General features: G+C 38.1%; 1 protein-coding gene across 4 annotated transcripts in view; it reads left to right on the forward strand.

The window, feature by feature from the left end:
- Window positions 1-19,466, forward strand: part of RXFP1 (relaxin family peptide receptor 1) — a 101,379-nt gene that overhangs the window by 72,504 nt on the left and 9,409 nt on the right. For 3 of the 4 annotated variants that reach the window (XM_068681080.1, XM_068681081.1, XM_068681083.1), the window contains 10 exons: window positions 4,215-4,319; window positions 5,082-5,187; window positions 7,494-7,565; window positions 12,133-12,204; window positions 13,392-13,463; window positions 14,244-14,315; window positions 15,414-15,488; window positions 15,774-15,845; window positions 17,531-17,602; window positions 18,417-18,488. In XM_068681080.1, the coding sequence (XP_068537181.1) occupies window positions 4,215-4,319; window positions 5,082-5,187; window positions 7,494-7,565; window positions 12,133-12,204; window positions 13,392-13,463; window positions 14,244-14,315; window positions 15,414-15,488; window positions 15,774-15,845; window positions 17,531-17,602; window positions 18,417-18,488 (790 nt within the window). The remainder of the gene's footprint in view (window positions 1-4,214; window positions 4,320-5,081; window positions 5,188-7,493; window positions 7,566-12,132; window positions 12,205-13,391; window positions 13,464-14,243; window positions 14,316-15,413; window positions 15,489-15,773; window positions 15,846-17,530; window positions 17,603-18,416; window positions 18,489-19,466) is intronic. The other variant, XM_068681082.1, reaches the window with a different exon arrangement.

A 19,466-nucleotide genomic window follows, 5' to 3' on the forward strand; every position in this document is an offset into this window, starting at 1 on the left:
AAATCAAGAATAAACTCATGTGAGCAGGAAATCTAGCTCATCCAAAAAAGTGTAAACCTTATTTGAATTGATTTAATTCCTGTTGTTGGTGGGTTTTTTTGTTTGTTTGCTTTGTTATTACATTGTCACATATAAGCAGGCAAGCTATACTTAAATTAATCAACAGGTACAGGAAGCAGTCAAAGTGCAGTAACTTTTGGTATCTGTTGAATTGGCTTTACCGTGACAGGTAAGTGTCCAGTTTTTAGGTACTTCATTTTCTCCACCTGGGTATCTAACCTGGGGATGTGAAATTTACTTCCAGAGTCAAATGTTCCAGGCGCTGCAACACTCCTCTCTGTAAAATCTCAGTACCGTTTTGGTTTTACTATAAGTTATTAAAATGTATCAGCATATCCCAGCATTGGAAAAGGGCAATTCTATTTCTTCATCTGTGCATGTTTTAAAAGGTGTTGCTCCTGCATTTTTGTCTAAAGACTACAGGTTTTCCTCATTGTACTAAAAGGTATTTTTGTGAAAAGCCTGAAGTAATTTCTTACAGCAAAAGAAAGTATATTTGAATAAATGCCAGAGAGAAGTACATCTATGGGTTGAGACCATTAAAAGCAAAGGCAAAATTGAAGGGTGACACAGTGCCTCTTTAGAATGGCAGGCAGAAGTGCTTATGCATTTAACTGATGTCACTTCTCTGCATAATAGCCCGTGAAGACATGGCCAAGGGAAGGAGAAAAATGTATAGATTATGTTCTTTTTACAAGATCCATACTAAATAATAACAGTTGTATTTTTAATTGAGCAAAGCAGATATTTTTTATTGGATTTGTCATTGAAAGGATTATTCAAATGTGAAGTTTGTCAGGATTAACATACTCTCTCATTCTCATTCCCATCAGAAATGGTAGGTGACAACTTCTAGCAAGGAACAGTGCATTAATCTGCATTCAGATTAGTCAAGTTTACAATTACTTATTTCATTTATTCCACATGTGGAAGATTCACTGATGCCTTGTTTTCTCAGATCTCATTTTTACAGAAGTGCAGCCAACATAATCTATTTTAAAACTGGCTCAGGAAAAAGTAATTTTTCATCTGAGCTGTACTCCCCAAATGATAGATTTGGGATTTTGAGACCACTGCTATTACCAGTCATTTCTTAAACAGTTTGGAGAACCTCATCTCAATAGTGGTAAACAGGTCACAAACCTACCATATAAACCCTAAACAATCACAAAGTGATTTGCAGTTCTGGCATTCAGTGCTTCACTGCATGGTTGTACTAAATATAGTTATTTACATAATACATTCATCTGTGATTCAGTTCACGTAGAATAAAGACACAAAACTTGGCCTAAACTAAACGTTTTTGAGGGTCAGAAAACTTTGAATAACCTGGTTTGTTATAGTCAGACATTCCTTTGTATTTCTAGTAAAAGGCAGTAATTTCTAGTAAAAACAATGCCATAAGAAAAACCTATTATGTAAAATGAACTGACCAGAAACTCTAGACAGATGAAACGGTTCCAGTACAAAATAATCCATCTTCTCTCTTATTTTTGCTTTTTTTTTTTCCCCCTTTCCTTTCATGGCCACCCAAAAATACACAGCTGTCTCCTGGTTTCCTTGAAACCACTAGTGCACTTCCACTTCATAGCAAACTGCTCCCTCATTCCTGTTAATGTAGGAGGTACTGCTCATACTTTCTCTCTGCAAATATGAACTGCAGTGATGGTCACCTTTTGTAAATTCTTTATCACGTGGCAAAGCATTTTAAACATGTTAAAGGGTAGAATAAAATTTCATCTATCCACTCTTTAGCATCAGAAGCAGAGAAATACAGAAAAAATGATACTTTATACATCCATTGGCTTACAAAAGTATTAGCATTTATGGCTTTTAGCTATTTAGTCAGAATCTAAATGGTTAATTGTCCAAACTTTACTATAATTCTAATTATGGATTATAAATTCTGTATTTTGAGACCGTATTCCTGACTGCAAAGTGTTTATGTGCTCTGATTATATTCTGAGAATAAACTCAGTTTTAATATATCTTTACAAATCTCTATTTTAAAATCTGCAGTGAGATATTCATCCCAAATCTTACCTCCTCTGTATGCATAATATTCTTGTAGGTGTTTCACATCCCAGTTGCTGGGTCCAGTTTTGCAAATGAAAGCTAAAGGATGTGTTCCTTAAAACAATATATTCAGAAATAGTGGTAGGGAAGCCCCATTACAGCCCTAACTACAGGACAGCAGGTTTATAAGACACTGCTTGACGTAGGATCTGTTTTCCTCATTTCATTAATTACAGATTCCATATTACAAGTTTGTAAAGTAGTCCTAAAACTGAACTTCTGCTGAGTATTTTCTGCAGAGCAATTTGTCTGCAGATTTGCAAACTGCTTTCATTTTGTCCAAAATGGATTGGGCTGCTGCTGAAAATCAGCTTAATGATCTGACCGGCAAAATTGCTAATGGATCAGTGGATGCCAGGTGCTCTCAAGGAAATTAATAAAATGTGCTTAAGTGCCTTCTCTGGGTGAGAAGTTGACATTCTTGCAGGGCATAGTTTGGTTCGCATGGATTTTCACGTTAAGGCACTTTTCAAGTCTTTTCTCTTAATAGAGCAATTCCTGAAGATAGCGTTTTCTTTCTGCCTCAATTCTTCCATCTTTTTAATTTATGCATAACAAATTAATAACTACATAAAAGATAGTTTGCCAGAAGTTCCTAATCTTTCAAAATATCTATTAATTATAATTGATAGTACAACTTTTCAGTTAAGGCAGTCAGCTCTCAGAACAGCTCCATCTGCCGACGCTCCACAGGTAGGTTTAAGGAGATGCTTTCAGGGCAGAATAATTTCCCTGCCTATCTGAAGAAACAGTTGAGTTGTAATGTGGCACGAAGAATGAGATGTTATTTCAGAATGGGAGAGGGGAAAAAGGTATAAATATATTTAATTTCTGCCTACCTATTTTCAAGATGATAGATACAATAGTAACGCTTACTTGAATATAAACATTCATAGATAAATGTCCATGAGGAATGGTATTTAAGCATAACTAAACTTCTAATATACAGGGGGAAGACCATTGATGGCATATTATAAAAGTGAAAGTAAGACAGTAACAAGCTCAGCAGAGCCCTTCTCAGGGTTTTCAAACATATGAATGTTTGACAGTAGGTATCATTACAAAATAATGCTTCCAATTACCACTGATGCTTCACCTCACCAGCTAGTGAGTGTCGTCCTAAGGAGCATTTCTGCTACTGGTACAAATCCGTGCAAATGAGATGCTTTAAACTAAAAGGGTGTGGGCATTGTCAGAGCTGAAAAGTTGGACTAAAACTAGTAAAACAAAAATCAGACCACAGTTGTCACAAGCAAGTTTATTATTATTATTATGTTTGCTTGCTTGTTTGTTTGTTTGTCGTTGTGTTTTCCCATCCTGTTTTGGAAGTGGCTACATCATCAGTTATTTACAGATGCCAGATACACCATAGACATCAAAGAAATAGATCTGAAATTATTTCCAGCACCGCTGTACCTGGAAATCCTCATTTGTGGGAAGGAACTGAAAGATCTCTCCTTTATTTTTCACCTTTATGGACATAATGCACTCTCTTCAAGTATTTGCACAAGGACCAAACTGGTATGGAATAAGGCTTTGCTTAAGAAGATGCACATTGAGCTTAACTTAGACATACTGGCTTGAATATGTTACAACATGGCACATATTCTCTTAAAAAGCACTGTTCACTTGGCCTTCATTTAGATTTTCAGGAAATAGATTTCAGGCTGAAGTGGTGCTGTGAAAGAAGTGGTCAAAATCATAGTAATCATTTAAGCTTTCCCGGATGAAATGACAAACCTGCACACTTAAGGAGGTAGGAAAATAAGATTGCTTACTGTTATTAGAATTCTGTGTAGACAAAAAGTTCTGAAGTAAATTATTACCTTTTTGTATGTGTGTGCAGCTGTCACAGAAATGTTGAATTGTTGAAGGTATCAGAAGATGCTCCTACTGAGCAAATTTTAATCTCAGTACATACTGTTGATTAGACAGCCGTATTAAGACAAGGTCATTTACTGTTCTATTAGATCTTCTGGAAAAGTCATGTTGTTGAGATAAAAACTGAGGAAAAAAAATAGATGCTACTAATCTTAGTGAAGCTATTTTTCTAATACATGTACTATTTTTTTTATTAGAAGACAACAATGGATGGTCTCTACAATTTGACAAGCATTATGCAAAGGACAAGTACAACAAAATGAAATCTCTGTATGCATTTCAGACCAAGACACCTGACTGTTGTAAGTAGTTATTACTGATAATTCCTGGAAATAAATACATTGCAAATATGCTTATCAAAAATAGAAATACAGTGTGGTTTCATTTGTAGTAAAATTGTAGTAAAACTAATGTCTCAGACTAAGCATTGAAGCTAATTTCTGTTCCAATAAGAGTGACTCATTTTCTGAAAAAGGTTTGCCAAATATATGTCAATTAGGAAGGCAATATAAATGTTTATCTAACTGTATTAATACAGCTGGAAAGACTATGAAACACATTTTTCAAAGTGAAATAAAGACAACATTCTTTCAATTCACTTCTTCACACATCAAATGATGAACCCTAGTCCACATCTACAGTCTTTTGTCCATTTGTATAGATTTTCTGACAGTTGTCAACTACAAGCACCAAGTTAAAGCACAGACAAAAATGTGCCAATTCTAGCAAATATAAAAGGACTGAATAATCTAGGGTCACAAAATATCTGAAAAATAAAAAACAATGGTACCATGCCATATTCCTGTATCAAGCCTGTATCTCAGCTGTAAAAGCTCTTTCACTGAGTTCAGGAGGTGACATTTTTTTTTATGTTCCTTTATGTTTAATGCTAGGGCATTCCTATATCTAAATAAATTAAGTAAAAACAATGTATGCCTTAATTTAAATTTTGTTTAACATAGGCTGCTATGTCAGCCCTTGAGCTCACTGTTCTTCTTTTACACTGTATTTCTTTTCTCCCCATCTGATCATACCACACACCCAACCTTCTTGCTTTCATGTAGTGGCTGGTGCTGTGCCAGCAGAATGTGTGTGCCAAGGGCTGGAGATCTTCTGTGATGCTGTCAAACTGCGTGCTGTCCCTTCGATCTCTTCAAACATAACTATGATGTAAGTAAAGCAGAAATGTGGCCTCTTGCTCTGTTTAGGCTTGACAATCAGTTCTACGATGATTTCACAACTGCAGCTATATAGTTATGACCAGTTGTCTCAGCTGGTGTTTGTGAAAGCACAGTATGTCTCACTGTTGATACGTCCTTTGATGTTTAAAGTACAGATTTCCACTGCATAAAATGAGAGAAAAGAAACTAAAATATATATATATGTGAAATGGTTGTTTTATATTTGTAATAGTGACTTGCAGTAGCAACATTTTCAGAAAACCTAAAGAAATCTTTAAAATAAAAGTTTCCTTTTAGGACATAATGCTTAGGACTTTTTCATTGTTCTATGATTCTGGCAACATTCCTAGTCTATAGACTGATAATATCATCTCTAACCTTGATCTTAGTAGAACCACCTGCTTGAGCAAATCTTTTTAGTTCACATTCAATGTCTCTGAATAGGCCATTATTTATGAGGGTTTCATCTCGGCTGGGTCATCATACAGATAAGTATGTGCAATCTGGACTTTCTGAAGAGATCTGCAAATGGTTGATATTGGCTCTTTGTTTGCACACAACTGCTTGAGATGCCATTTTCTATACGGTGAATAGAGGGCAGTATCACTGGTCCTTACCTAAGGATCTTTCCCATAAAGCAAGGGTACAGACCTTTCTGTTTGGTTCTGGTTTGTGTCCATGTGTGGCTGAGGTTCTTCTTGCTGGGTCTGTGTTCAATTACCACAAAACTTCAAAATAAGTTTAATGCAGAATGTCATATGGATTTAGTAATGTATTTAAACTTGCTGTTGGCTCAGAGTCAGCAAAGACTTCAAAAGCAATGGCCCAGTACTAGCTCTAGAAAAAGCAGTGAGTCAGGTAAGCTGGCTTTTGGGCTAGACTCTGTTCTAGTCCAGATGTGCCCTAAATTATTTTTGTCCTTGTCAGGAATAAATAAATTGAAATAAATCTGTGTTTTAGTTTATACCCAAATATTTTCAGTTCTTGGATTTAAATATTATTTTTTCAACTGCCCTGAGACATTCTTTGATGATAAAGTATTGGGCTTATTGCTTAAATAGGTATGAATATTGAGAGTCTCATGGTGCTTTTATTATCTAGCGTCAGCAAAGATGCTCTTACTGAATAACAAAAGTTGCGGCACTGCAGGAAGCTGGGAGGGAGCAGTAGGCTCTCCAAGTCCCATTGTAATGGGCTATTGCTTATTGCAATTGTAGGCTGCCAGGAGGGGAAAGCAGAAAACAGCTACAGCCTGTACCACCAATCCCTAGAACAGCAAAATGGCAGAGAGTAGAGCATCCCCAGCTCTAATTTGTTGTCATATTCAAAACCCTATTCCATAATCAAACAGCAGCAACACCACCTTTCCTTTCCTTGGGGGATGAGGTGAGGAAGTGTGATGCAAGGCTGTGTGATGGTGCCTCATGACTACAGCTGTGCTTCATGGCCCACTGCAAGGGCTCCACAGCAGGATGGTGTCAATGGTGGCCAATGCTGTCTTCCCAATGCCTCCCAGAAAAACACCGACAGATCTCTACCTGGTGTTTATCTTCATTCACTGTCTACTCAAGGATGAGACTGTAGCTCTCTCCATTCCCAGGAAACAGGCCTTTTATTTTTTCCCATCAGCCACCTATGGCTGTCTGGGCTAACTGAGGACTGCATCTAGAGCAAGTTTCCAAAGGAATCTTCTTGCCTCAGAAATGAGGAGTGTGATTTTTTTTTTCTTTTCACTCTGAGACTGTTGTCTTTGACCTTGATCAGGAATCTAGTGATACTCTTGGTCTTATATCATTAACATTAATTCATACTGTTTTAATCACATTTTTAATTGTCTGGAGAGGGAGGATTGGAGGGGTACTATCCGTATGAAAAACAGAAAATGGGGATAATAGTAGCTTCCAAAATTACAGAAAAGGGTAAGATTATTTTACCTATTTGTCTTTTCATGTCTTTTCACAGTCTCCTCCTAATCCACTAACTCAAACTCACTTCTAGATTAAACTCTTTACTTGAATTGATCAATGCAGTCAAATCTGATTGAATTTAATCTACTTCAGAAATGGAGTATGACAGCAAAGAGCAGTTCTGTTTTTTGGTTCATAAACCATATAGAGACACTCTTAACCATACAAATTGACCCTTATGGAAATATCTAATTATTCCTGCCAAATCATTTAATTTACTGTGAAAATCCATTAAACACAGTGAATATATTTGAATTGCATGAAATAGGATAAATTCATATTCAGTATACCTACAGAGTAGTGTTATTGTGTGCATTCATTCCTACAGGTCTCTTCAGAGGAATCTGCTAAGGAAACTTTCTGCTGATGTTTTCAAGAAATACCAAGACCTTAAAAATCTGTAAGGAAACATTTAAACTTCAAATATCTATTAAGAGCTTTAAATATTTGTTCTGTCTGTCTCTCTCTCTCTCTCTCTTTCACACACACATACACACAAAGCTTAATATCTGAGTGACAAGTCTCAGTTTACACTCAAAATTCTGTTTTGTCTTACTCTTGAGTACATCAGAATAATTGTGTAACCATGTTTGGCTCAAGTAGCCTGACTTGACATCCCTCTTTTAGCAAAACCATCATTTCTGCATACTTAATTTTGATTATATTGATTGCTTTATACCAGAAGAGTGCTAAAACTTCATAATGTTCAAAGTTAGATTTGTAATGAATAGCAATATGACAAAATAAAATATGAATTCATTCACTCTGTAAAGTGAAAGTCTGAGAAGTTAAACTTTCTGCTGTCATGGGAAGCTTACTCATACGGCACTTGATTTTACTTCTATATTTCTATTACCGATTTGATAATGTTTCAAGTAGTCAGATTGTGGTTTTTATATGTCTAAAAAATACGTTGTTCAAAAATCATAGCCTTTAATGAGTTTGATTTATATAGAATCGGTGCAATTAAGAAATGCATGCAAAATTCTAGAACAGGGTTCTTATGTTCCTAGAAAACATAAAACTTTTATGGAAACTGCACTGTACTGCAGCACCATCTTGTGTTCACAGAGTTAAGTACCATTACCTTAAATTTGGAAGATGTGTTTTCATTAACAGAAATACATGTAGTTATACCTCCCTGTACAAAACATTTGTTGAATTAATAACTGTATGCTTTCAAAAAATTTTTGAACAGTGTTTGACACAAACCTATTTTCTAAAAGCTGATTTTTTGTCACTGTTTGTAACAGGAATGCATCAAGACTGTATGTATTGTTGACTGTAGTTTAATATAAAGGATTTCTATTTATAGATTTCTTAGAGAATAATACCATAATGCTTTAAAATTATTTTTTAATAATTCAAAATTTGAATTCAAAATTTGCAGATTGTGGTATTTTTGAACTTACTATTTCATCAAAGTAGATGAAAAACAAAAAAAACAAAGTAGATGAAAAACAAGAAAAAAATAGTATTCTTAGTATAGAATAAAATAGTATTTTAGGGCTTTAAACTAGGTGAGAAGGGGGATGGGGCTGAAGCAAGGACTGTTGGGGCTGTGCCAGGGGGAACAATAGCAAGGCCGGAGGATAAGGTAAAGGCCCAGCTGAAGTGCATCTACACCAATGCACGCAGCATGGGTAATAAACAGGAGGAGCTGGAAGCCATCGTGCAGCGGGCAGGCTACGACTTGGTTGCCATCACGGAAACGTGGTGGGACCAGTCTCATGACTGGAGTGCTGCGATGCCTGGCTATAGGCTCTTCAGAAGGGACAGGCAGCACAGAAGGGGTGGCGGTGTGGCTCTCTATATTAGAGAGTCTTTCGATGTTGTAGAACTCGAGGCTAGGAATGACAAGATCGAGTCCCTTTGGGTTAGGATCGGCAGGGACAACAAGGCTAGTGTCCTGGTCGGGGTCTGCTATAGACCGCCGAACCAGGATGAGGAGACGGATGAGGAGTTCTACAGGCAGCTGACAGAAGTTGCGAAATCGTCAGCGCTTGTACTCGTGGGGGACTTCAACTTCCCTGACATATCCTGGAAGCACAACACAGCCCAGAGGAAGCAGTCTAGGAGGTTTCTGGAGAAAGTGGAAGATAGCTTCCTGACGCAGCTGATTAGTGAACCTACCAGGGGTGGTGCCCTGCTAGACCTTCTCTTCACAAACAGAGAAGGACTGGTGGAGGATGTGATTGTCGGGAACAGTCTTGGGCAGAGTGACCACGAAATGGTGGAGTTCACTATTCTTGGTGGGGCCAGGAAGGGAACCAGTAAAACCACTGTATTGGACTTTCGGAGGGCTGACTTTGGGCTGCTCAGGACACTAGTTGGTGGAGTCCCATGGGAGGCGGTTCTGAAGGGCAGAGGGGTCCAGAAAGGCTGGGCGCTCTTTAAGAGGCAAATCCTAATGGCGCAGGAGCGGTCTATTCCCATGCGCCCAAAGATGAGCCAGCGGGGAAGAAGACCAGCCTGGCTCAACAGAGAATTGTGGCTTGAGCTTAGGAGAAAAAAGAGGGTTTATAATCTTTGGAAAATTGGGCAGGCCACTAAGGAGGACTATAAGGATGTAGCGAGGCTGTGCAGGGACAAGATTAGGAAGGCCAAAGCTCGTCTGGAGCTCAATCTGGCTACTGCCGTTAAAGATAACAAAAAACGCTTTTATAAATACATGAACACAAAAAGGAGGACTAGGGAGAATCTCCATCCTTTACTGGATGCAGGGGGAAACTTAGTTACAAGAGATGAGGAAAAGGCGGAGGTGCTCAACGCCTTCTTTGCCTCAGTCTTTAGCGGCAAAACCGGTTGCTCTCTGGATACCCAGTACCCAGAACTGGTGGAAGGGGACGGGGGGCAGGATGTGGCCCTCACCATCCACGAAGAACTGGTTGGTGACCTGCTACGGCACTTGGATGTCCACAAATCGATGGGGCCGGATGGGATCCACCCAAGGGTACTGAGAGAACTGGCAGATGAGCTGGCCAAGCCCCTATCCATCATTTATCAGCAGTCCTGGCTATCGGGGGAGGTCCCAGCTGACTGGCGGCTAGCAAATGTGACGCCCATCTACAAGAAGGGCCGGAGGGCAGACCCGGGGAACTACAGGCCGGTCAGTTTGACCTCAGTACCAGGGAAGCTCATGGAGCAGATCCTCTTGGGAGTCATCATGCGGCACTTGCAGGGCAAGCAGGCGATCAGGCCCAGCCAGCATGGGTTTATGGAAGGCAGGTCCTGCTTGACGAACCTGATCTCCTTCTACGACAAAGTGACGCGCTGGGTGGACGAGGGAAAGGCTGTGGATGTGGTCTACCTTGACTTCAGCAAGGCTTTTGACACCGTCTCCCACAGCATTCTCCTCAAGAAACTGGCTGCTCTTGGCTTGGACTGGCGCACGCTTCGTTGGGTTAGAAACTGGCTGGATAGCCGGGCCCAAAGAGTTGTGGTGAATGGAGCCAAGTCCAGTTGGAGGCCAGTCACTAGTGGCGTCCCCCAGGGCTCGGTGCTGGGGCCGGTCCTCTTTAACATCTTCATCAATGATCTGGATGACGGCATCGAGTGCACCCTCAGTAAGTTTGCCGATGACACCAAGCTAGGTGCGTGTGTCGATCTGCTCGAGGGTAGGAAGGCTCTGCAGGAGGATCTGGATAGGCTGCACCGATGGGCTGAGGTCAACTGTATGAAGTTCAACAAGGCCAAGTGCCGGGTCCTGCACCTGGGGCGCAATAACCCCAAGCAGAACTACAGGCTGGGAGAGGAATGGTTGGAGAGCTGCCAGGCAGAGAAGGACCTGGGAGTGATGGTGGACAGTCGGCTGAATATGAGCCAGCAGTGTGCTCTGGTGGCCAAGAAGGCCAACGGCATCCTGGCTTGTATCAGAAACACTGTGACCAGCAGGGCTAGGGAGGTGATCGTCCCCCTGTACTCGGCTCTGGTGAGGCCGCACCTCGAGTACTGTGTTCAGTTTTGGGTCCCTCGCTACAAGAAGGACATCGAGGTGCTTGAGCGGGTCCAAAGAAGGGCGACGAAGCTGGTGAGGGGCCTGGAGAGCAAGTCCTATGAGGAGCGGCTGAAGGAGCTGGGCTTGTTCAGCCTAGAGAAGAGGAGGCTCAGGGGTGACCTTATTGCTCTGTATAAGTACATTAAAGGAGGCTGTAGCGAGGTGGGGGTCGGCCTGTTCTCCCATGTGCCTGATGACAGGACGAGGGGGAATGGGCTAAAGTTACGCCAGGGGAGTTTTAGGTTAGATGTTAGGAAGAATTTCTTTACTGAAAGGGTTGTTAGGTACTGGAACGGGCTGCCCAGGGAGGTGGTGGAGTCACCATCCCTGGAAGTCTTCAAAAGACGTTTAGATGTAGAGCTTAGGGATATGGTTTAGTGGGGACTGTTAGTGTTAGGTCAGAGGTTGGACTCGATGATCTTGAGGTCTCTTCCAACCTAGAAAATTCTGTGATTCTGTGATTCTGTGATTCTTTATTTTACAGAAAATCAGCACGATTCGTTCTACATTATTACTGTATTATCTTGAAGTGTTTTGAAATTTCTCTGGAACTCTAAAAAGAAATGTCAAAAACATTTGTTTATTTGACATTTGCCACACAAAATGCTCTTGTTTGTAGCAGAGTTCTGGCTAAACATAAAAGTCAGGTCACAAAGGTACGGACTGCAAGATTGGAACCTAAAATAGAATGTCAAGTACAAGCATTTCTTTGTTCTTAAGCAAACCAAGTGTCTCTTTGAATGAATTTTCTAATTTTGCTATGAGTTTTTATTTCTTTTAAAACATCTTTGCAGTCTTTTCAACAACAGCTATGAAATTATTGTCACATTTAGGGTGTAACAATTTTGACAGCTTCTTTTGCAGTATCACGTGTAAATTCAGTTTAGTTGATAGATTTTAGTTCTTTATTTATGATTGCTTTGACTGCATGCCTGGAAAATCAATTATTGTTATTGTTGTATCTTCTTAGGTATCTTCAGAATAATAAAATCAGAGCTGTGTCCAAACATGCTTTCAAAGGTTTATACAACTTGACAAAACTGTAAGTATTGCTTTAGGACTATTTAAGTGAAGAGCAACATGAACAGCACTGAGAATTGCTACAAATATCTCTCTTATTTGTTTCAAAGTTATGAAATTTCAAAATGATTGATGATATGATTGAGAAAACAATGATATATAAAGAGCTATTTGTGCTGATTCTATCTATTTGGGTTTATCTGATAGGACAATACTTTGAAAATACAAGTGAGCTCTATACTATACTCCTATTCCCCAACTATGCAGAATGGAAGAAGGAGACTGTGGTAGTTACCTTGCATAAAGGCAGAACGAATGAAAAGGGAGAGAAACAAAAGCAAGAACTTGCATTGAATGGAAATTCTTTAACATGCCATTCTGGTTTACAGAAGCAAACCAAAGCAATCAGTATCAGTAATAAAAAGAACATTTTTTTTTTTTCCTTTATTTTGCAGCAGCTTTTTGAAAGGTGCTTTTAACTTTTAAGGAACTATCTCAGTGAAAGGGATGATACATAAATTACATTGTTTGGTTGTTTGTTTTTGTTTTTTTTTTCGTTGTTTCTGTGGTGTTTTTTAAGGTTTTTTGGTCTTTTTTTTTTTTTTTTTTCTGTTCTACATTCTACTTTTCCTTCATGAGTGTGGTTGATGATTATCTGTTATTACAGCTGCTGTTATTACCTTCCTAGACCATTTATAGTGCCACCCTTCATTTCTCCGTGTTTCCTTTTCCATGATTCTGGTATCTACATTCATGACTAATGCCTTAGCAAAGACTGAGCATGATCCCAGAAAAATTCATGGAACTAATCACTCCACAGAAGGAAACTGTAATGGGCCTAAAATGTGGCAGTGAAAATGCTCAGCATTGCTGTTTTCTTACAGATAAGACAAAATGTTCCACATAATTTTTCCAAAAGTCCTCACTATGGAGAGTTCAACTTAGCTCTGGCGTTTCTATGAAAGACACATGCCTGGACATCCCCTGCTCGCTTTCTTGGGGAAAGAGAGGCTGGAATCACATATGAGGGGGTGTTTTGCTTAATAACTGGGTTATTTTTCAAGTAAAGGCATGAAAATTGCCATAATCAAAAATAATAATTGTCATTAAAAAAATGTATTCTTATAAGTTATCAAGGAAAGATCTTGAAACTCATTTTCATGCATCTGATGCATCCCATTTGTTTATATTTTATTGATCTTGATTCAGATACCTGAGTAACAACAAGTTAACCAATTTGAAGCCTGGTGTCTTTGAAGATCTCCATAAACTTGAATGGCTGTATGTTATTTTCTTATTTGTATGCTTATTTTATCAAGGAATAATTGAGGCAGTATAATATATGGACTGCTTTGATTTTTGTGTGTAGCAGTACTTTTGTACCAGATAATAATTAAGGAACTCAAGTTACACGCTGTGAGAGCAGAGTCTCAGTTGCCTGAATTATTTTACAATCCTAAATATTGTTATTAGTAATTGCTTGTTACATATTATTACATTAAATAACTCAGTCACTACAAGAGCAGAAATGATTTGGGGGCAGGTCTTTACCTTTAAGTAGTACTTGAAATGTCCCAGAAAATAATGACTTTATCATCTGAACTATTGATTTATTGCTGCATTTTAGACGGATAGAAATTAAATACTATTTTAACTCAGTAAAATTATTAAAAATAAACATATAACTATATATCTAACATTTTTCTGTGTTTTAAACTGATGGATTACCTTGGAACACTGTTTTGTACTAGTGCTTTGTTTTCACAGAAAATCCATTCAAAGTCTTGATAAAATAATTTTAAAGCAAGCATGAAAACACCATTTTTCTAAATTGAAAGTAATTACTTTCTCTAAGTTAAAAATTTATAAAAAATATTTAATTCTTCTGAAAGGTAATTATTTTGATGAATACTCTGACATACTGTGTAGTAGTGTGCCAATTTTTATTTAAGTGGCTTGAATGGGCATTTGAAAAATGTGAATTCAAAATTTTTTATCATCTGTTCAATTTAAGACTGTAGTTAATTATCAATCTGATACATGCTTTGCTGTAATTTACAGGATAATTGAAAATAATAGAATAAATCGGATCTCTCCATTAACATTTTATGGACTCAAATCACTTATTCTCCTGTAAGTATGGAATAAGAACCAGAAGTGTTATTTAAAAGAACAGAAGAAGAAGGACAGATATATTCAAAAACAAACAGACAAAAACTTTTTATAATGACTGTGCTTGCTCACCACACTATATTGTTTGCTGTTGTAGGAGAGCTTCTATTTCAGAAACCTACCCAGCCCCAGAGGATCCCATTATTTCAGTCCATTTTACATAGATAAATGACCTAAATGCAGCTATGAACTACCAAAATCAATAGGAACACAATTGCTTTTCCTGAAGCCACACAAGAGGCCAGACAGGATGCGTGAGATCCTATGCTTTATAAAATGAATCTACAACTAACGTCCTTGGCAAGCACTGGGCTCTCTCCCAGGAAAGTCTGCAAAACTTTCCACTCCACGTATGGGAGTAGGAAACACCTAAATGAGGACGGTAAACATGCTGCTGCTTCTTGCTGCAAGGTGTGACATGCTAGAGTAGGAGGATTTTGGCAGCACGCAGACATACATGTATGGTATCTGGAAAAGCATATGAAGATAGCTGGGGAAAAATAAGAGCAAAAAGACTATGGCACTGAGAGGAAAAGAACATGGCAGCTGCAGCAGTGGGTGCCAGTTGCCCACAGGAGGTAGGGGTATGGGTAGGCAGCGCTGCTCCACAGCTCCTGCCTGACCCTTGGCAGCAGCCCAACTTCTCTCTCCAAGACCCTGTCCTTGTCCTCTCAATACAAGAGACCCCTTCCTCTGCAGCCAGAGGCAAACCTCCCTCCACCTCCCCCTTCCTGCATCACTGATAGAAACTACATGTTATGACAGCATAGTCAAAATATTCAAATTGACTTATTTTGTTTTATTTAAAATGCTGTTGAATGAGCATCTTCCCTTTACCTGGTAACAAACAAGTCAAAGATAAAATAGCACTGCACTGAATGCCATAGGGAATATATGGACGTTTAAGAAAATTATAGTGCCTCTAAGACTCTGAGAAATTAATAAGGGTTTGACTGCCTTTTTCCAAAAGTACAAATATAAGAGAGAAGATTTTTTTTCTATTAGGTAATTTTTGGCAAATATAGTCAGTCATAATTTATTTTACTTTTTTTTTCTCAGAGAAATGATGAATAATTCTCTTGCTCGTTTGCCTGACAAACCTCTGTGCCAATATATGCCAAGACTAAACTGGTTGTAAGTCTACCTTATATTTCACTAGAAAAATATTGTTTTCTTGTCTTTGTATTGTATTTCCATACCGCTTTTTCTAATGGCACTGGAATGATCTTACAGAGTGCCAGCTGGGTTGATGACCTGGAGTCATCAGCCAGGTGTGTAGAAAAAAATAGATCTCTGGTTTCTGTTCTCTTTTGTGCAATCATGACATTCTGGTAGTATTTTTCTTTAATTAACTTAGAATAACTGCCTGAATGAAATAAATTTATTTTGGGTGATTAACGTTTTGTTTTTATATCCTAGAGACCTTGAAGGCAACCATATCCATCATTTAAGAAATACCACTTTTTTCTCCTGCAACACTCTAACTGTACTGTAAGTAACAGGATATATTAGCCACCCTGAATGATTTATATTTGAGCTAAAAGTTTCCTGAGTATCATGGTTATTTAGATGCCAGAGAGACTAAATAAAATTGCTCAGTTTAAAATGAACACTATACAGTGGTTACACTGTTTAAATTTATAGCAAAATTCATCCTTGATGTATGTAACTAAACTTCAGTGAAGTGATTTTGACTGATAATACGATTTAGAAAATATCATTTTAACTTTTTACTTGGGAGAGAAGGAGAAAATGTTATACTAAAAAGAAGCAAAAATACAAAGTAGGTAGCTTATTTCTTTATTTTGAAAAGTTTAATGGCCCAGCTGGTTGGCCCATCAATTTTAGTATTCTCATCAAATTTTCTTCAGTGATGTTGTAATGATCTTCAGAAAATCCAATCTATCTTTTGATTGATTAGTATGCTACATAGTAACTGTCACTTTTAAAATTGTTTAATCTTCTGTGGGATCCACATTCTTGGCTTTCTCTTTGCATTTAAAGTCCAGGTTGTTTATTTAAGGAGAAAGCACAGTGACAGATGAAATATGACTGAAGGAAAAGTTGCACAACTGTGTGCTTGTTTCCAAGGTGCTGTTAGGTCCCAAGCTGTCTAGTCCAATTTATCTTTCTCCTGATCTCATAAAATTTATATTGGCCTGCTATGGATAATGGAAAGACTTGAGTGAATAAAGAGCACTAGAATGGCAGCACGGCTAAATGAACTTATCGGAAGGAATCAAAGAACCACAGAACGATTTGGGTTGGAAGGGTCCGTCGAGACCATCCAGTTCCACCCCCTGCCATGGGCAGGGACACCTCCCACCAGACCAGGTTGCCCAAAGCCCCATCCAGCCTGGCCAGGGATGGCACAACCACAGCTTCTCTGGGCAACCTGTGCCAGTGCCTCACCATCTCTGAGTGAAGAATGTTTCCTTGTATCTAATCTAAATCTCCCCTCTTTTAGTTTAAAGCCATTACCCCTTGTCCTATCCCTACACTCCATGACCAAGAGTCCCTCCCCAGCTTTCCTGTAGGCCCCCTTTAGGTACTGGAAGGCCGCTGTAAGGTCTCCCCAGAACCCTCTCTTCTCCAGGCTAAACAACCCCAACTCCCTCAGCCTGCCTTCGTAGTAGAGGTGCTCCAGCCCTCTGACCTCGTGGCCCTCCTCTGGAGCTGCTGTAACTGGTCCATGTCCTTGTGCTGGGGGCCCTGAGCTGAACAGACACTCCAGGTGGGGTCTCACTCAAGTGGAGTAGAAGTGGACAATCACCTCCTTTGACCTGCTAGCCATACTTCTTTTGATGCAGCCCAGGATACAGCTTGAACATTCGAATTTTTGTCAAGAATTAGTTTTATTCCTTAAAATATCTTGAATTCTCAAACTGTAGTCAACTGTACTGTGCTATCATATCCTTCTGTACTTTAGTTGGTGGTAGATACCGATACAGCAAAAAGAGCACAAAATATACATGCAAATGCATGTGTAGACAACAAAAGTTACTTGTGGAATTGTAAAAATGTAAGTTTCTATATCTGATCACCTTGATAGCTAAATTAGTGAGGAAGATGTTTGAAGATCCAGCTTAAGAAAGTATTTTAAAAGTTTGTGAAGTATTCTTCAAAAACAAATAGTTTTCAAGCAACAGCAATATAAGCTTGTTTTCTCCTTCCAGGGTGATGAGGCGAAATAAAATCAGCTCTTTAAATGAAAACAGTTTTTCTTCTCTCCAAATGTTAGACGAATTGTGAGTCAATTTCTTCTTTTACTTGTAGAACAAGTCACAAAGATTTATAATTTATTTTGCGTATGTCATTTAACATAAACTTAACATCAGTTCTATTTCACATGACATGCTTTGGAGATAGCACCTATCCTCAGTTGTTTTTTTTTCCATATATTTAACAAGGAAGAAATAGGCAATAAAGTAATACTCTGAGATTCTTGATAATATTGCCTTTTTGCTCACAAGGTCATTGCATTACCTTAATAGAATCATTTTAATTACTCTTAATTTTTAATAATTAAAAGAATTATCACCACACTCTAGGTGCATGTGTGCTTTCATTGTCTTTTAGACTGGTTTGCCGATATCTTTTGTGCTGAGGTCTTTACTTCTCTGTCTACAGTGATTAATACTCTCCATGTTTAGTAAAAATAACATCAAGTTAGAGAACTAAGGGAAAGATGTAGTGTTGGCTAACCCATATGAGATGAGAGACAGTTCCCATCATGAAACAATATGTTTAATGTATTTCTAAATTCCTGCAACTCAAGTTAAGTGTATTTCAATTTCTTTTTCATGTACATATAATGATAATAAGTTATGTATCTAATGACATATTTGAACTAGGCTAAGGGAAATCTAGTGGATCTATCTTTTCATGTTGTTTTATCAGCATTCTTTAACAGTCCAAGTTTCTGATAAACCTATATATAATAAATAATACTCTAATTGGCAAATCGAATAAAACTGTGTATCTTGGAATTACAAAGCTCTTCAGCTAGACAACTGAACCTACTAGGAACTTATGATATCCCACCTGTGGCTGTTTCTGCAGAGACTTGGCTAGCAACAAGATTGAATCACTTCCTCCATATATATTTAAGGATCTAAAGGAGCTTTCACAACTGTAAGGATTCTTGATTCTTCTTATTATTATATAACTGTATATTACTCATATAACATGCTTTCAGTCATGAATGTCAGGAAAGAAAAAAAACAAAAGAAAAACAAATGTATATACCATTATTTTGATATTAATTTTGTAAAAGATGAATATTTTCATGTCCAAAAAGAGAGCAAGTTCAAATTCAATCTTTTCTAGATCTTGTTACTATATGAAAAATGAGATATACTAGCTCTATCAGAACTTCATAATTTCAAGAGGAGTTTTTAATGTGATATAGTGATTTGGCTCTAAAAATAAACGTTTAAGAGGTTCATACAGTTGCCTTGTTAGCAAGTGTTTTTTTCTTGTAAAAGAGTTCCAAAGAAAGCATAATATTTTATAAAACCAGAAAGGCATTCTTTCTTTTTCCATAATATGTGCATAGAAAAATTCAAGTGCTGCTGCTGGAAAGTCTCAGTCTTTCTCACATAATCTGAAAGAGACACTAGTCACAAAATCGAAGAATCTCCAGAGCACAAGCCAGCACATTTTATCCTGCCTTTATCTTGCATTTTGATTTTAAACCAGGAAGATGTCAGGGCAAAAGCAGGACTTCCCAGTGGACCTAATAGCTATGTATAACCTATGTACCTTTTGAGAAAGTATTGATTTTTTGTCTGCTGCTGTGAACAACTGTTCCACTGGAGCTTAACCTTCCTGAGCAAAGTCCATGTGTCTACCTCTGTCAGGCACAACTGAAAAATCCTGTAACTATTTTTAACCAGGTGTCAGTATGTACAGTAACTTATTTTTCTGATTTTCCAGCCCTCTTGGGATCAGTCACAACATACTGGGGCAACTAAGTGTTATCAGCTACATATACTGTGTTTGGACATTTCAGTTATAGCATCAAAACAAAAACATAAGAAAAAGTTATAGGGAGAAGAAATCGGAAATATATCTAGAAATACTCTTGTGCAGATTAACAGCATTTAACAT

Source organism: Anas acuta, chromosome 4 (genome assembly GCF_963932015.1).
Source record: "Anas acuta chromosome 4, bAnaAcu1.1, whole genome shotgun sequence".
Classification (NCBI taxonomy): Eukaryota; Metazoa; Chordata; class Aves; order Anseriformes; family Anatidae; genus Anas; species Anas acuta.